General features: G+C 45.6%; 1 protein-coding gene across 4 annotated transcripts in view; it reads left to right on the top strand.

The window, feature by feature from the left end:
- Positions 1-15,890, top strand: part of IL15RA (interleukin 15 receptor subunit alpha) — an 87,979-nt gene that overhangs the window by 16,585 nt on the left and 55,504 nt on the right. Inside the window, exon 2 of one of the 4 annotated variants that reach the window (XM_088468903.1) lies at positions 553-637. The exons of the other annotated variants lie outside the window; for them this stretch is intronic. Coding sequence (XP_088325029.1) covers positions 631-637 — 7 coding nt within the window. The 5' untranslated portion in view covers positions 553-630. The remainder of the gene's footprint in view (positions 1-552; positions 638-15,890) is intronic. 4 annotated transcript variants of the gene reach the window in all.

Raw genomic sequence — 15,890 nt, 5'->3', positions numbered from 1 at the left:
TCTGTGATTCTATACCATTTCCTTTGCGTCAAGAAATCTAGTAAACTAATTGCAAACAAAGAAGCAAGATTGAGAAGGAGTAGGAAAAAGTAGAAAGGTTGAGGATAAAGTACATAAGGCAGGTCTGATACAAGTGACTCTAGCCATGCGACTTCATGCCAATTCCTTTGCAAAAAAAAAAACTTAGTATGGGCCTTATTCAGCACAGGACGGAATTGCAAAGCCGCAGGCAAGCAGCTTTGCAATTCTGTCCTTGCAATTATGGTAATGCCGCAGGAGTATGAGACAGTGAGTGAAACTCATTATATGACCAGCGCACATGCCCTCACTTTATTTTTAAATGACTGAAAACCAGCCCATTGTCCTATTCCCACCAGAGTTGCAGATCTCCACTGGAGTACCAAAACTACCTTTTCTTCAAGTCCTATCGCAGCAGTGCATGGAGTTGCCTCATTCTTTTAAATTGTTTTGGGTCATTTTACGTTTCTTGTGTTCCATGCTTGGAACCGGACTCTGAGCAGCTTGCTGAGAGTTGTCTTTATACTTTTCCAGGTGAACCTGCTGTACAGTCAAGAGGAAAACTACAGTATTTTCCAAATGTCACGCACTGCCATGATAGAACTTTAAGAAATGAGTGGTAAGTAAATTATTACACCTTTAACAACATCTAGTCAGTATTTCTGGGATTTCCATCACAAACTTCAAGCAGCCTGTTCATATTCTGACCAAGGGCCTGATTCAGCAGAGGACGCTTAATTTTTGGACACTGATACCTGATGTTTCGAAATATGCGCATGCGCCAGACCCGTACTGCACATGTGCAGTACGGGTCTGCTGTGTCGCTCGCAGGTCGGCAGCAGACCCAGTGATTGGCAGTTTGCTGCTATTTTGGGATGGGAGGGGGCGTTGACCGCCTCAGGTTGCCAATACAGAGGCGTGTCGCCGCCATGTGGGGGCAGTGACCAGGCAATGATCCTTTGTTTTTTTTTTTTGTTTTTTTTAGCATCTGTGGCAGCCAGCTTGTGTGACCCCATGGGTCACTTAGTCTGCCGATGGTCTCGCAGAGGATCCAATTTTGCGTTCTAGAACACAACTCTGATAAGTAATGCATGCAGTAGGCCCCTCTTGCTGCATTACCATATTAGAGCTATCGCAGCTACTACCATGTAAGCAGCTGCGATAGCACCTCCATCCTCTGCTGAATCAGGACCCGTATGCAGCGCACACATACAAAACCACGCTTCACTTTTTCCACATTTTATGTTACAGGATGCACCTGAGCTCAATTTTGAGCTTCATGGCAAAGTCTGTGAATACTTATTTACATGTGATTTCTTGGTAGTTTTTTTTATTTATTAAATTAGCAAAGATCTAAAAAAAAAAAAAAACTTTACACTTTGTCCTTATGGGGTATTGTGTGTAGAATTTTGAGGACAAAAATGAATTTATTCCATTTTGGAATAAGGCTGTAACATAACAAAATGTGGAAAAAGTGAAGCGTTGTGAATACTTTCTGGACACACACACACCACACCCCCCCCCCCTCTCTCTCATTCTAGCACCCTGCACCTGTGCAGTTCCTATTTCCTGCCTGGGGTGTCGCTGTCTGCTCTGGTGCCTCTAGCATAGTTCAGGTAATGCAACGAACTGCTGAGATATAGACCAGAGTGTGCTAGAAGCACCAGAGTAGAGAGCGACACTCCAGACAGGAGTGTACCTGCGCCTGTCACAACCCGTGCAGTTCCTTTTTCCTGTCTGGAGTGTCGCTCTCTACTCTGGTGCTTCTACCACACTCTGGTCTGTATCTCAGCATTTTGTTGCAGGAAATGGAATTTATAGGGGTGGATCCACAGGGATTGAATGCTACGATCAGTCTGGGAGCAGCGCTCTGAGAGGAGAAAGAGTGTATCCAACATGGCTGCTCCCATACAATTATTTTGAAGGGAACTCTGGCGTGCAGCTTGTGTACCATTGAGCTGAGGAGACACGCTCCATCTAAGCCGCCACCTTTCCAGTGGATCGGGGGCTCACCAGGATCACAATGGGTAAACCTCTGTGGCCTATAGCCTAGGCATGAAATTTATCCCCACCCCCTCACCAAAAACTATAACCTAACAGTACACTAGTTAGTCTATTTTTCTATCGAAAAAGTGTGGTATAAAGGAATTGGACTTTGAAATGAATGACAATGTAAATACAACTACCCCAATAATTCCTAATTTGAAATCCCTTCCACTTAGATTTGCCTAAAACAATATTTACAATGTATACTAGAAGATAAAACCAATAAATATTAGCTTTGCTTGTTCCTTACAGTTGTGTTGATTAGTCACTACATTTCAATAACTATTTTAACTAGCAACAAATTATGCTGGACGCATTCACATAAAATTTCAACTAAAAAAACACGAATTACACTTCAAATTCACATTCCCAATAATTTATCCCTACTTTACAAATATTTCTCTTTCATCCACTAGGGGACACTGGAAACAAGAACACTGGGGTATAGAGGCATGGTTAGTTGGAGCTGGCACTTTAAATAATTTAGAAGTGTGAAGCTTCTCCCCCTCTATTCCCCACCAGCCCTCAGTTTAGAAAAATGTGCCAAGCAGCTGGTTCACTCTGGACAGAGTTCCAGCATTTTGCTTTATTTATTATTTTTTTATTTTTTATCTTCTTTTAACTTTTACATAGGCTGACTGCCTAGAGGGACCCTTCGCCACCTAGCCAAAGGTTGGGGTCCGGGTCCCTGGTGTCCTGACTCACGTCAGGCGGGAGTGCATAGGGCTTCTCTTAAAAGCCTCTGATAGCTCCCCTCCACAGCCACAAGAACTCAGTGAGTATGACTGGGTCTGTGTTCCTGCACCGTTCTCCTGAGACACGGAGAGCTTCACTATCCACTTATGGACAAGGGCTGAGAGTGGTACAAGCGTCATGTTACAGCAGCTGCGCTCTCCCCCGTCCCATGCCTCTACCCTACGCCGGCCGAGAGCTTCGCTACTGCGGCTCTCACTAATGTTGCCCCACTGCTTCTTGGACACTGAAGCAGTGGGACTGTATGCCAGGTCAAGCAAGTACCGTTGATAGCGGCAGCTTGTTTGTGTGTGTATGTGATTGATAGATAGATATCTATCTATATCATGGCGCCAGGATGAAGAGGGGTTGGGGCGGAGCGTCATAGCGTGGGCTCTTTCTCTGCACCCGGGCTGTAACAAACTGCGCTGCTGCTTTTACTGGCTATTACACATATTCTCCCTGCATCTCTCCTCCCAGGCTGAGTACAGGCGTCATATTACAGAGACTACACAGCTACAGTGATTGCTCTGGGCACCTTCTGACATACGTTCTACCCAGGTTCCTTTCAAGGGCTGTGAGTACACTGGGATGTACTGACTGGCTGGTACTTGTAGGGAATCCATTAATTGGACAAGGAAGTGGTGTGATTCTCCCCCTTTGTCTCCCTTTAGCCTTCTGATCTCAGACTGAATATTTTCCAGTTTTGTGTGAGTGGGTTCTGTGTCTCTACCATGATAGGCAAAATAGCTACCAAAGCTTCTCAGAAGTTGGTTGTTTGCTCTATAAGCAATAACAAAACTTACACAGCCAAAGCCTACTGGTACCACAATCTGTGATGCATGTACAGTAGTATATACCCCTGTAACTATGATTTCCTTGCCTACACTGTGGGACTCAGCCTTAGTGGGCATTACGATTTAACGTTATTACAGTCCGCCTGGGTGGCAGGACTGGCCAAATCAGTGGATATGGGTTCCACTAGTAGAATGCCCTCCACTTCCTACCAAAACGGTACCGCAAGATTAATATCTGGTACTTAGGGGGTAGAGCCATTAATCTTGGCGGTCGGCAGGTACTTAATTTCCAAGTAGACAGAGTACCTGAATAGTTTGATCTATTTGGTAAACAGCAAAAGAAGTCTACAGTATTCCAAAAAAAGAAAGTAATAACTCGCGACCACAGACCACTGCTGTGTCCTATCTCAGGTTTACCCAAAACAACCTTAATACACAATTTCAACAAAAAAATTAGATTGTGTCACTGGCGCAGTCTGTATGAAGAGGTCTATAGGCTATCCACCTTCCCCTTGCAGTGTACCTTCACCACTGCTTCATTCCAAAATCTGAAGACCTATAATGGATAGAACTCACTGCAGGCACTCAAATACCATTCACTGAAAGGTTTCTTTAACACCTCCTTTTCTTTATACAAGTCACACTCCTTAAGGGTCTATAGACAGACAGTCACCATAAGTCCCCCTTGGTTCCTGCATATAAAGGTTTCTTGTTACGACTCTCCTTTTCTATCCAGCTGATATCAAAAAAGGTGGTCGATTTTATTTAGAACAATTATTTATTCCAAATTGCAACCATAAAGGACAAAAACAATCATATCACATAAAAAAATAATTAAAAAAAAAAGGCACATGAAGCAGTATTGAGAGCCCGGGAATAGTCAGAAATAGGAATCCAACAAGATGACACATGGAGGAAAAAAATCCAAAAAGGTGATCTAATACCGCCTGTTGTCTACTTTCTGCTCCTTACTCCACCATCTACGCGTTTCGGACTGAGTGTCATCTTGTTGGATTCCTATTTCTGACTATTCCCGGGCTGTCAGAGATGTGTTTTTAAAACCATATTGTGAATATCCCATTGCCACCTTAGGTCTCAATACTGCTTCATGTGCCTTTTTTTTTTTTTTTTTTATGTGTTGTGATTGTTTTTGTCCTTTATGGTTCCAATTTGGAATAAATAATTGTTCTAAATAAAGTCGACCACCTTTTTTGATATCAGCTGGATAGAAAAGGAGAGTCGTAACAAGAAACCTTTATATGCTGGAACCAAGGGGGACTTATGGTGAGTGTCTGTCTATAGACCCTTAAGGAGTGTGACTTGTATAAAGAAAAGGAGGTGTTAAAGAAACCTTTCAGTGAATGGTATTTGAGTGCCTGCAGTGAGTTCTATCCATTATAGGTCTTCAGATTTTGGAATGAAGCAGTGGTGAAGGTACACTGCAAGGGGAAGGTGGATAGCCTATAGACCTCTTCATACAGACTGCACCAGTGACACTATCTAATTTTTTTGTTGAAGCAAAAGAAGTCTGTTGTTTTTCCCTTTTCACGGTAACTTCAGGTCCAGTTTTCATTGGCTTGGAAGCAACCAGATAAACATTTCCAGATTCCGAGACATTTTAACTCAAGCCATCCATTTCCTTCATCTCTGATTAAAAAACAGCTGGAAACCCTTCTACCAGTGGATGCATCCGGTTCTCTGCTATCAAAGAACGCTTCCGGTCCAAGGTGCAACGTCAATTATGGACCCTTAAAATTGTAAGCTAGAAACAACGCTCCGATCTGTGTACACTTGTGCAGGAGCACAATTCAGACAAACAATTGTTAGCACTTGGGTTAACAAGGCTGTAGCCTGTTGAGCGGAGCAGTTCATAATGGGTCTGGACTCCAGTACTTTCAGAGCAGAGCTACGATTCCTAGCAGAACACATCAGTGAATCGGCGGTGTACCTGGGAGAGGCTTCCACAGATATCAGCCAGATCAGTGCACATATATATCCGCTTCCGCTATTGCAGCCCGCAGAGCTATCTGGCTGCGCTCTTGGTAAGTGGACTCAGAATCTAAAAGGGGACGGTTGAAGGTCTGCAGTTCACGGGTGATATGCTTTTTGTTCTGTGATATGCTTTTTTTTTTTTTACATAACTGCACTAATGGATATCCCAAGCCACAGGGAGTAAGTCTACTTTCCTCTCTTCAACTGCCCGCCACTCAGAAGGACTTACAATGGTCCCAAGTTTCTTTCCTTTCATGCCCCGCAACCCTTTTGTGGTGGAGCCAGGGGTGCTTCCAGGCACACTAGGGGTGGTAGAAGTAGAGGTCACCTACAGACAATAGCACATCGACAGGAACTACATTCAGTTAAAAAAAAAACAGGTGGCGTGACGGTCTCCCATCCCACTTCAGATCTCCTATGGCAGGAGCTCACTTACAGACTTTTCAACAGGCTTGAAAAAAGAGCCAGACCTCTTCGGATCTGTGGATTCGCAGATTACTCTCGGTTGGGTACAGGATAGATTTCGAAGTTAAACCTTCAGATCGTTTCTTCACTAACGGTCTGCTAGTGTCAGCAGAGAAAGACCAAGGTTCTGCAAGAGACAATTCTGTCTCTCCTAAAATTGGCAGTGCTGGTTCCGGTTCCCATACATCATCGGGTCCAGGGTTCTACTCGAACTTTTTGTGGTAACCAGCCCGGACGGGCCTGTCAGGCTTGTCTTAAACTTCAAGTTTTGAAACCAGTATTTGATGGTTCATCGTTTCAAGATGGAGTTGATTCACTCAGTCATTGCGAGCTTGGAGCTGGTCGAGTTTCTAATTTCACTGGAAATGTGTATCTACATGTCCCATTTTGGGAAACGTTTTCCTGCGTTTTGTGATAAATCTGTTTCGGGCGTTGCCATTCAGTTTATCCTCGGCACCCCGTGTCTTCACCAAGGTCAAGTCCGTCATGTTTGTACATGGACATCAGGTGTGACAATAATTCCTTACATAGACGACCTGTTGATCAAGGCCCCATCGGAATCTCTTCTCTGGGACCACGCCTTGCTCACATACAAGACTCTGACGTATCACGGCTGACTGATCTATTTAGAAAAAATCCAACCTAATTCCGTATCAAAGTCTCCAGTTTCTGGGGATGATCCTGGATGCGAGGTTACAGCGGGTGTTTCTACCGGAAGACTAAGGCCCTCATTCAGAGCCGCTCGCAAGATGCGATCGCTTGCTGGCAAAAAGGGGCCGGGTATTTAAATGAAGCGCTCGCACTGCGTCGCGTAAGGACGCCCACTATGTTTTAGTGAGCTACGGCAAAGTGCGCTCGCAAATGTGTGAAGACGCCCCCTTGCCACTGGCAACACACGTCATCTCCAGGAAATTAAGGATTAATCGAGACCATTGTCAGCAATCGGAGCTGCTCGTAGCCCTTGGGGTTGCCTTAGCCTGCCGCAAGCAAAGCGATCAGCGCTGGCTGAAATACATGCAGCTGACTTGTACAATGATGCTATTTTGCTAATTATGCACACCCTTTAAATGCCGTTTTGGCGGCCAGACGCCTTCGTTCGCACATCCACTCCCCCGTTTACAAGCACCTTCCCCTGTTACCACCCACAAACGGCACTATCTGTCACTCAAAGTAGCGACCTGATAGTGGCTTACGAGCTACCAAAATCAGATCGCAACGAATGGTTTGCGCACGCGCACTGCGAATTATATGCATGCGCAGATGGGAGAAAATCACTCAGAGCGAGCAATCGTGCCTTAGCGAGCGGGTCTGAATCAGGTGCAAAGTCCAGGACATTCGGCTTCTAGTTCAGTTTGTTCTCAGACCAAAGAAGGTGTCTTTACTTATTTGTCTTTGACTCTTCGGAAAGATGGTAGCTGCTTTTTGAGGCACTACAATTCAGATTTCACTCCCATGTGTTCCAGCTGAACCTCCTAACATAGGGGTCAGGGTCTCACCTACTCCTACATTGGATGATCCGGTGGGCCCCGACAACCAGGGTGTCTCTCCTCTGGAGGATGAAACCCAACAACCTCTTGGCTGGTCGAAGATTCGGAGTGAGGGATTGGATAACTGTGACGACAGACGCCAGTCTCCGAGAATGGGAAGCGTGGTAGTCCTAAACTGTCAGTTTCAGGGCTGTTGGTGACCACAGGAAAGACTGTGGCCCATAAATGTGATGGAACTCAGAGCAATTTACAACGCTCTGCTCGAAGCCGCACACTTACTAAGGTCTCAACCGGTGAGGGTACGCAACGCGACGGCCATCACTTATTTCAATCACCGGGGCAGAACTCGACGCATGACAATGCGAGAAGTTACTGGGATTCTCTGGTGGGCCGAGAGTTGGTTGATGATCCTGTTGGTGGTGTTCATCCCGGGAGTGGACAACTGGGAAGCACATTATCTCAGTTGCCAGGATCTTCACCCCGGGTAATGGATGCTTCACCCAGACGTATTCCAAGCCTTGGTCCGTTGTTGGGGTCAGCCTCTGGTGGACCTCATGGCATCTCAATTAATCCATCAGCTACCAAGATACGTGTCAAGAACTCTGGATCCAGCTGCAGAGGCAGTGGACGCACCCACAGTTCCATGGACCTACGCACTCACAGTTCCATGGACCTACGACCCATTTCCTCCAATTCCACTACTTCCTCATCTTCTAAAGCGGATAGAACACGAGTCAGCTTCTGTCATACTTGTGGCACTGGACTGGCCTCAGAGGAGTTGGTTCTCGGACCTTCGGACTCACTTAGCAGACAACCTGTGGCCCCTGCCACTTCGTCCGGACCTTCTGCAACAGGGTCCTTTTTTTTTTTTTTTTTCGTACACCCCAACCTAGCACGGCTGCATTTAACAGGGTGGCTATTGAGGCCGCTATCTTGAGACACAAGGGCATCCCAGAATCTGTTATTCCCACTATGCTTTGCGCCAGAAAACCAGTTACGGCTGCTCATTACCACCACATGTGGCGGTCTTGTCTTATGCAGCATGGTGTGACAGTCGGGACTTTCCACCCAGGATTTTTTGTTTCTCTAGGCTATTGCTTTTTCTTCAAACGGGGTTTCCATGCTTGTCACACAGAGAGAGAGAGACTTGTGACTGAAGTAGAAAGAGGAGTGCTGTGCAGCCAGGTGTACCGAGCTTCCTAATTTGGGTCTGTTCAACCATCTTCAAAGTGCAGATTTCTGCCTGAAGAAAAGTCTGCACCTCATGTATGAGGGCTAATTTGCGTTGAAACGCAATTTTCAACGCAAATTAGCCCTCATACCTGAGGTGCAGACTTTTTTCTTCAGGGAGTGTTGCGAGTGCAGCCACCTTTTGTTCCACCTACAGCTCCATGGGACCTGAATTGGTACTTAAGTTTCTTCAGTCTTCAATGTTTGAGCCGCTTGTTGAGGTAGATATCAAGTCATTGTCTTGGAATATGGTTCTTTTCCTGGCATTGGCTTCGGCCTGTCGGGTTTTTGGAGTTGGGGGCCCTGTCTTTTTTAAACCCCCATACCTTGTCATTCATGATGATAGGGCGGAGCTCAGGACGCAAGCCGCTTTCCTTCCTAAGGTTGTGTCGGCTTTCCACATAAATCGGCCTATTTTGGTGCCTTCCTTGGTTGAGAACTCCGGAGTATCCTAGACCCTGGATGCTGTTAGAGCACTCCGACTCTATGTGGCTTGGACATCGTTTTTCCGTAAGACTGATTCGCCGTTTGTTCTGTATCATGCTGTCCGGAGAGCTTGGTGGACAGTGGAGTGGAGAGAGGGGGGAGTCTGAGAGGCCAGATAGGAGGGGGTTACAGTGAGTAGATGAGGGTTTTAGTAGCATCCTGGGTGAGAAAGGGTTTTATCCAATATTTTTGAGATGGAAAGGGCAGGACTGCAAGAGGTGCTAAATGTGTGATTTGAAGGAGAGGGAGGAGTCCAGGTTAACTCCAAGAGGGGTATTCAATATGAAACGTTAACTTCACTGTCGAAATTAACGTTTCATATCGGAGTTTTTACCTGCGTTAAAGTATCGGGCGCGCTCCCGCTTATCCCCGTATTCAATATAAAATTAACGAAAACGGGAACCTCCGAAGTTGGATTTGCGTAAAGTTATGAATTTTTCCTTAAAATAATTGTAAGACCCCCCCCTAAAGTTGTAAAAACATGGGGGATCACTATGGGTACCCCCGTTTTAGCCTTTAAATGAAAGTCGGGGATTTAAATAGCCGCAGCAGGTGTTTTTTTCCCGACATTGAAGAAGTGTTGCAGAAGAGCACTTAGGTTATTTTTTTCGTTTTTTTAAGTGGTCCCATCAAATTTGGGGTACATGAAAATGGGTACTAGCATATTTTTAAGTCCCTAAAGTAAGTTTTTAAAAATTCTGCATTTGTGCACCTGCCGCTATAATTCTATTCTTCAAAACACCTGCCGCACACTTGCAGAATAGCCCTGAACCTATTTCCCTATTGTTAGGCAATTTTTTCCCTTTTTTTTTTTTTACCCCAATTTTTAAATTAATTTTTTGGGGTGTCCCTATTTTTTTTTAAAACTTTTTTTTTGACACAGTTCTTTTTAAAATGTCATTCCCAGGGGTGCAGGCTATTTTTTTTTAAGCCTGCACCCCTAAACCCCAATTCTGCACTTTTTTTCGACACATATTCAATGGTGAAAAGTTATCCCCGTTTTTTATCAAAGACTTTTCAAAACTGTGATAAGTCTTTGAAATTGAATACGGTGTAAAAGTAAAACCTGCGATAATGACGTTATACCTCCGATATTAACGCAAAAACAATGTTTTCGCTCCCATATTGAATACCCCTGCAAGACAGTGCACTTTGGAGCTAGAGAAGATAGTTGTGCCATCAATTGATGTTGAAATTGTGAGAAGTGAGGTTATGCGGGAGGGTGGTAAGATAATCAGCTCAGTCTTAGTCATGTTAAGTTTAAGAAAGCGCTGGGACATTTGGGGGTTTATTTACTAAGCATAGTTCGGAGACAGCCTGTGAGATGACAGTTGGGAGCTGATTGGCTGGCACCTTATCACTTTTCACTCTGTCTCCTAACACTGCTTAGTAAATAGACCCCATAGAGAGATATAGCAGAAAGACAGTTGGAAATAAGAGTGAGGAGAGAGGGGGAGAGGTTAAATAGATATATGGGTACCATTTTTAAAACTGCTAGCGAAATAATTGTTTTGCTGTATTTTTTTTTATAAGATCTTGCATGTTTTGCTGGTGTCATTTGGCCTTGTGTTCTCGGGGCCTGATTCATTATGGATCGCTATTGCGAACGCAGCTGCAATTACGCACGCAGGTCTGCTAATGACTGCAATCGGAAAGCTATTATAGAGACGCCCAAAGCCAGCATAGAGACCGCCACTACTGCTTTCGCACATCCGTAATACCTTGCAATCCTGCGTATACATCAGGAACATCGAGTAACATCGGCCCTTCACGCACAATTACAACAGGTTTAACCTTATTCAGAAATTGCTAACCTCGCCGCACGCAGTGAGCACTCAAGCTGTGTATGCCGTCGCAGTGGCTAATTTATGCACACCCATGTAAGGGTGTTCAAACGAACATGCACGCCTGCATTTCTCCGACCACGCCCCTGTCAACCACACCCAAATGCTGACCTAACGTCACTCACTTTGCGATGGCTTTGTATTTGCGTAGGTGAACTCTGAGCAAGTGCAATGCTAACTCACGCATATGCAGTACGTGGCAATCAGCTGTCTGCATTTGCTATTGCAATAGCGATCCACTGTGAATCAGGCGCTGAGTCCTTCCCCAGCCACAGTTCGTGTTTTGTGTTCAGTCATACAGTGGCAAACGCAGGATTTTGAAAGGGGGGTTTCCAAATAATTTGTTACAGAACCAATGACAAAAAAAGTGTAACCAGAATAAGCCTGCAACATATACTTTATTGTGTACTTGAAGTGTTTTAATATAAATAACAATAAATAATATTAATAAAGCAAGGCATCTGGGCATAAATCTTGCTTATGCACAATGTCTACTAGTATGTACGGACAAAATTTATACTACCAGTGCAATTTTAACATTTGAACTAAATGTAAAGTAATTTAACGGTACATTAAATGTCAGTTTGTCATAGTTCCATTCTACAGTTATGGAGGCCATTAACTACCACCATCATCTGCCCCGTGTCACTTCCAGCCTCCTGCCACCTATCTTTCCAGCATTGTGCCGCATGTTTCTCCACTGCTACGTGTCACTCCAAACTCTTGCTACCTGTGTCACTTGTCTCTCCTGCCCCACCTCCCCGTGTCCCAGCCCCGTCCCTACCAGCCTCCTGTATTCCTTGCAGCCTCCTGTGTCCCTTGCAGCCTCTTGTGTCCCCCCCCTGCCTCCTGTGTCCCTTGCAGCCTCTTGTGTCCCCATGCCTCCTGTGTCCCCCCTGCCTTCTGTGTCCCTTGCAGCCTCGTGTCCCCCCCTGCCTCCTGTGTCCCTTGCAGCCTCTTGTGTCCCCCCTACCTCCTGTGTCCCCCCTGCCTCTTGTGTCCCCCCCTGCCTCTGGTGTCCCTTGCAGCCTCCTGTGCCCTTCTGCCACCTGTATCCATTCTAGCCTATTTTTAAGCAGCCTACCTGCTCCTCTACCTTGACGTCAGTCAGGGTTTAGACATTACCCTTTCAGCATCCTCCTGCTCTGGCGCTGACTGCTCCTCCAGCTTTGGCCAGCTCTTCTGATACATGCAGGAAAGACTCACATCAACCATGCGGGTGAGCGTGGAGTGCGCGCAGCGTAACGTCATCACGCTACGTCGCGCATGGGAGGCAAAGGTCGGGAGGGGCAGGAGCTGCTGCTAGACTTCCTCTCCGTCCTGGCTGGGCAGGCGGAACGGCCGCCGCACTAATTGTCACATTAGCTGCAGCAGTCTCTGACTGCTGTGGCCAGGTAGGGTAGGCCGGAGGTGGCGGAACACAGTACCGCCGCGTTCAGGCCTCTTTAACCTCTGATCAGCTGAAAAAAATCGGTGGCATGGGGGGGGTTTCTAGGTACTCGGAAACCCCCCCTGCGTGCGTGTGTGACATAGCAGAATGGAATGACCATAGTTGCTCTTTTTGTAGATAAGCCGCGTATCCACTAGCCGATAAAATGAACAATATCTTAATCATTCATTATATCGGCCAGTGGATATGCCGTCAATTACCAGCGATGCGCTCTCTCGCTGGTCGTTGACGACGTCCCTCATCGCCCGTACTTGCAGGGCAACCTGACGATATTGTCAGGTTCTGAACGATATATCATTCAGTGTGAGTGCGTAATGTCGTTAATGACATTGAGCACACCACTGCTGGGGACAAACTACTCAATATCGCTCATGAAGCGAATCGTGTAGTGGATAGACTATAAATTCAGTTTAAAGGAGAGAACAGATAGAGGTGGTCTGATAGAAGCATTTAAATATATCAAATCGTGTAATTCAGGTTTCAAGAAAATTGGAAGGTGTAAGATAATGGGCCGTATACAATTAGCGGCCATTTTGGGGAAGGTGGGGAAACCACTTTGCATCCTTGGGACAGCCTGCATCAAAAATCCCTTTAAAAAAATGTGGAACACCCCAAAAAATGACTGAAAATGAGGGCGAAAAAGTACAAAGTTGGGGTACAAACTTAAAAAGTAGGGAAATAGACTTTGGGGGGTCAGCAAGTAGGGGTGAGGTGTTATTTTGATTGCAGGTGTTTGCAACTGGTGGGTTTTCACGATAGTTTTAACTTCACTTTAGAGACTTTAAAATATGCTAGCACCCATTTTGAATTACCCCAAATTTGACAGGACTACTTATTTTCATAAAAACACTGCTTTATTCCATTCTTCACCACTTGTGCAAAGACTTAAGTTGGTTTAATAGCTTCTAATTAAAGAACCCCAAACCGCTTTATTAGGCCTATTCAGGGACATCTATATTGATCCCCAATGTTAGTGCACCTTTTTGGGGGGTTGAGGCTGATTTTCTGACCGCACTTTCCGCCTGTTCCGACATCGTGGCTTGCCGTTTTTGCGTCCTTTGGAATTGAATTAGGCGAATAGCGGGGGCGCGCCCTATAAGTTTCTTCGTCCAAACCACGCGATGTAGGTGGAAGCTATATTGCGGCGTCATCGGCAAAATTATCGTGGCTAATTGAATACAGGCCAATATATGAAAACTTTTTATCAGAAAGAGTGATAGATTTGTAGTAGGTGCAACCTAACAATAGGTTCTGAATGACCAACCTGTGATAGAAATCAATCACAGCACAGTCCACTCACAGCAGGGGCGTCTTAAGAGAGGACAGGGCTTGTGTGCATTCCCCGTGTCGGGCCCCCTCCTTTCACCCCGGCAGCCGGCTGGCCGGCCACCACAGAGTCAGTAGTCTCTGGGCACTAGTGTGCCCAGAGTCTACTGCGCATGCACAGAACTCCGGAAAAATGGTCGCGCCGGCCATTTACCGGTGATCTGTGCAGCGCTGACACCCAACGCGGGTGTCAGCGCTGCGTAAGTTTTAGATAATGTGGGTGCAGGGTATGTGGTGCCCCTCTGAACCGGGGGACCCATGTGCACCGCACACCCTGCACCCATTATAGATACACCCCTGACTCACAGCTGCCCACACGCACACCTGTAAAAGAAAACCGTTACAGCAGGTTGAGAGACAGAACAAACTCCCCTCGTAGATGTGTTTGGGGTAATCCTGCCCAGGAGGCTAACATTTTTTATTGTGGTCTATGCCAATGGGCCTATGATGTTCATAGCAAGGAAGAGTTCCCACACAGACATCTCTCTCGCACAAGTGCATTGGCCAGAGAAAGAATTGGTCTAGCCAGGAGTGATGCCCGGACAGACCAACACATGGTCACTCAACTGTAAAACTCACAACAGTGCCCTCCCACAAATATGCCTGACTAGCTACCGGTCACCTGACTGTTATATTAACTACAATAAAATTGCAATCAGCACTGACCCTAGTAACCTAACTGACAACTGTTAAGTCAAAAGTTCTATAACACCACTGTTTTTCCAGTTTTTATTGAAATTTATGCAGGTTAATGTGTTCTGAAAATTATGGATAGGAGAGATAAAAAAATCAATTTGTTTAACCATATTTGATCTAAAAATTTGACTTTTGAAAGTAACCACCTTTTGCAGATATAGGGCCAAAATGTAATAGGGTGTCAGTTTTAGTAACAGTACAAACTCGCACTTTCTCGCACTTTTAAAAAGTGCGAGTTTGTACTGAAACTCGCAAATTCAATAGCCTGCGAACTTTTCAGCTCGAAGCTACTGCATTTGCGAGTTTAGGCGAGTTTAGGACTATGTAAACTTACACCTTTTAATGTGAGTAGCATTAAAAGGTGCGAGTTTTAGAGAAGCCATCACAGATCAGTGAGATCCGTGATGGTTTCTGTGTGTGTTTTAAAAAAAAAAAAAAAAACGTGCACCCCCTCCCCAAAAGCATAACCAGCCCCAGGCTTTATAAAGCCTGTTCTGGTTCTAAAAATACAGGGGCCAAAATACGTAGGGGGCCCCTGTATACTAAGAACAAGCACAGGGCTTTGTTGAGCTGGTCCTGATTCTGGAAAATCAGGGGACAAAACGAGTAGGGGTCCCCTGAAAATTCCAGAACCAGCATCGAACTCTTTCTAGTGGGGGGATAATGCCACTGCCAGGGAAAACCTTTCACCGGTTTCCCTGGCCAAAGCATTATCCCTGACAGCTAGTCAATCCAGGCCGGGGATCCCTGGGGAGTTGGGTACCCCCCCAATAAAGGGGTACCCCTCTCCAGGGCACCCCAGGCCTAGACTGATAGCCCGGGGCTATCCCCGGCACCCTAGGGCGGTGGGTGCCGGGTTGATAGTGTTAGTGTAAAGTGTAAAAATAAAGTTTCCATATTGTCTTTAGTTGTAGAACCACAAGTACCAGCAAGCCTCCCCTGCATGCTGGTATTTGGAGAACCACAAATACCAGCATGCGGGGCATTACGGGCCCGCTGGCACTTGTAGTTCCACAACTAAAGAAATACGTAAATAAACAAACATACACCGTGAATGTAAAATTTTATTAAAACATACATGCACACTCACACATACTCACCTAGTATCCGAAGTAATCCATAGGGGTGTACCTGAAAAACAAAATCCATACTCACCTCTCCTATGCGTAGATCACGTCCACTTGTCCAAGTAGGCAATCCAGGAGTTAAAATAAAAAAACGCCAAAAAACTGATCCATGCCAGATTGAGCAAAGGTATGTGCTCCGTCAGTGAAGGGGCCGCCAGCCAATCAGGCAGCATATCCGTCGGAGCAGCTCCCTG

This window comes from Taudactylus pleione, unplaced genomic scaffold, assembly GCF_031769625.1.
Source record: "Taudactylus pleione unplaced genomic scaffold, aTauple2 ptg000086l, whole genome shotgun sequence".
Taxonomy (NCBI): domain Eukaryota; kingdom Metazoa; phylum Chordata; class Amphibia; order Anura; family Myobatrachidae; genus Taudactylus; species Taudactylus pleione.
This window is presented reverse-complemented; position numbering and strand designations above follow the sequence as displayed.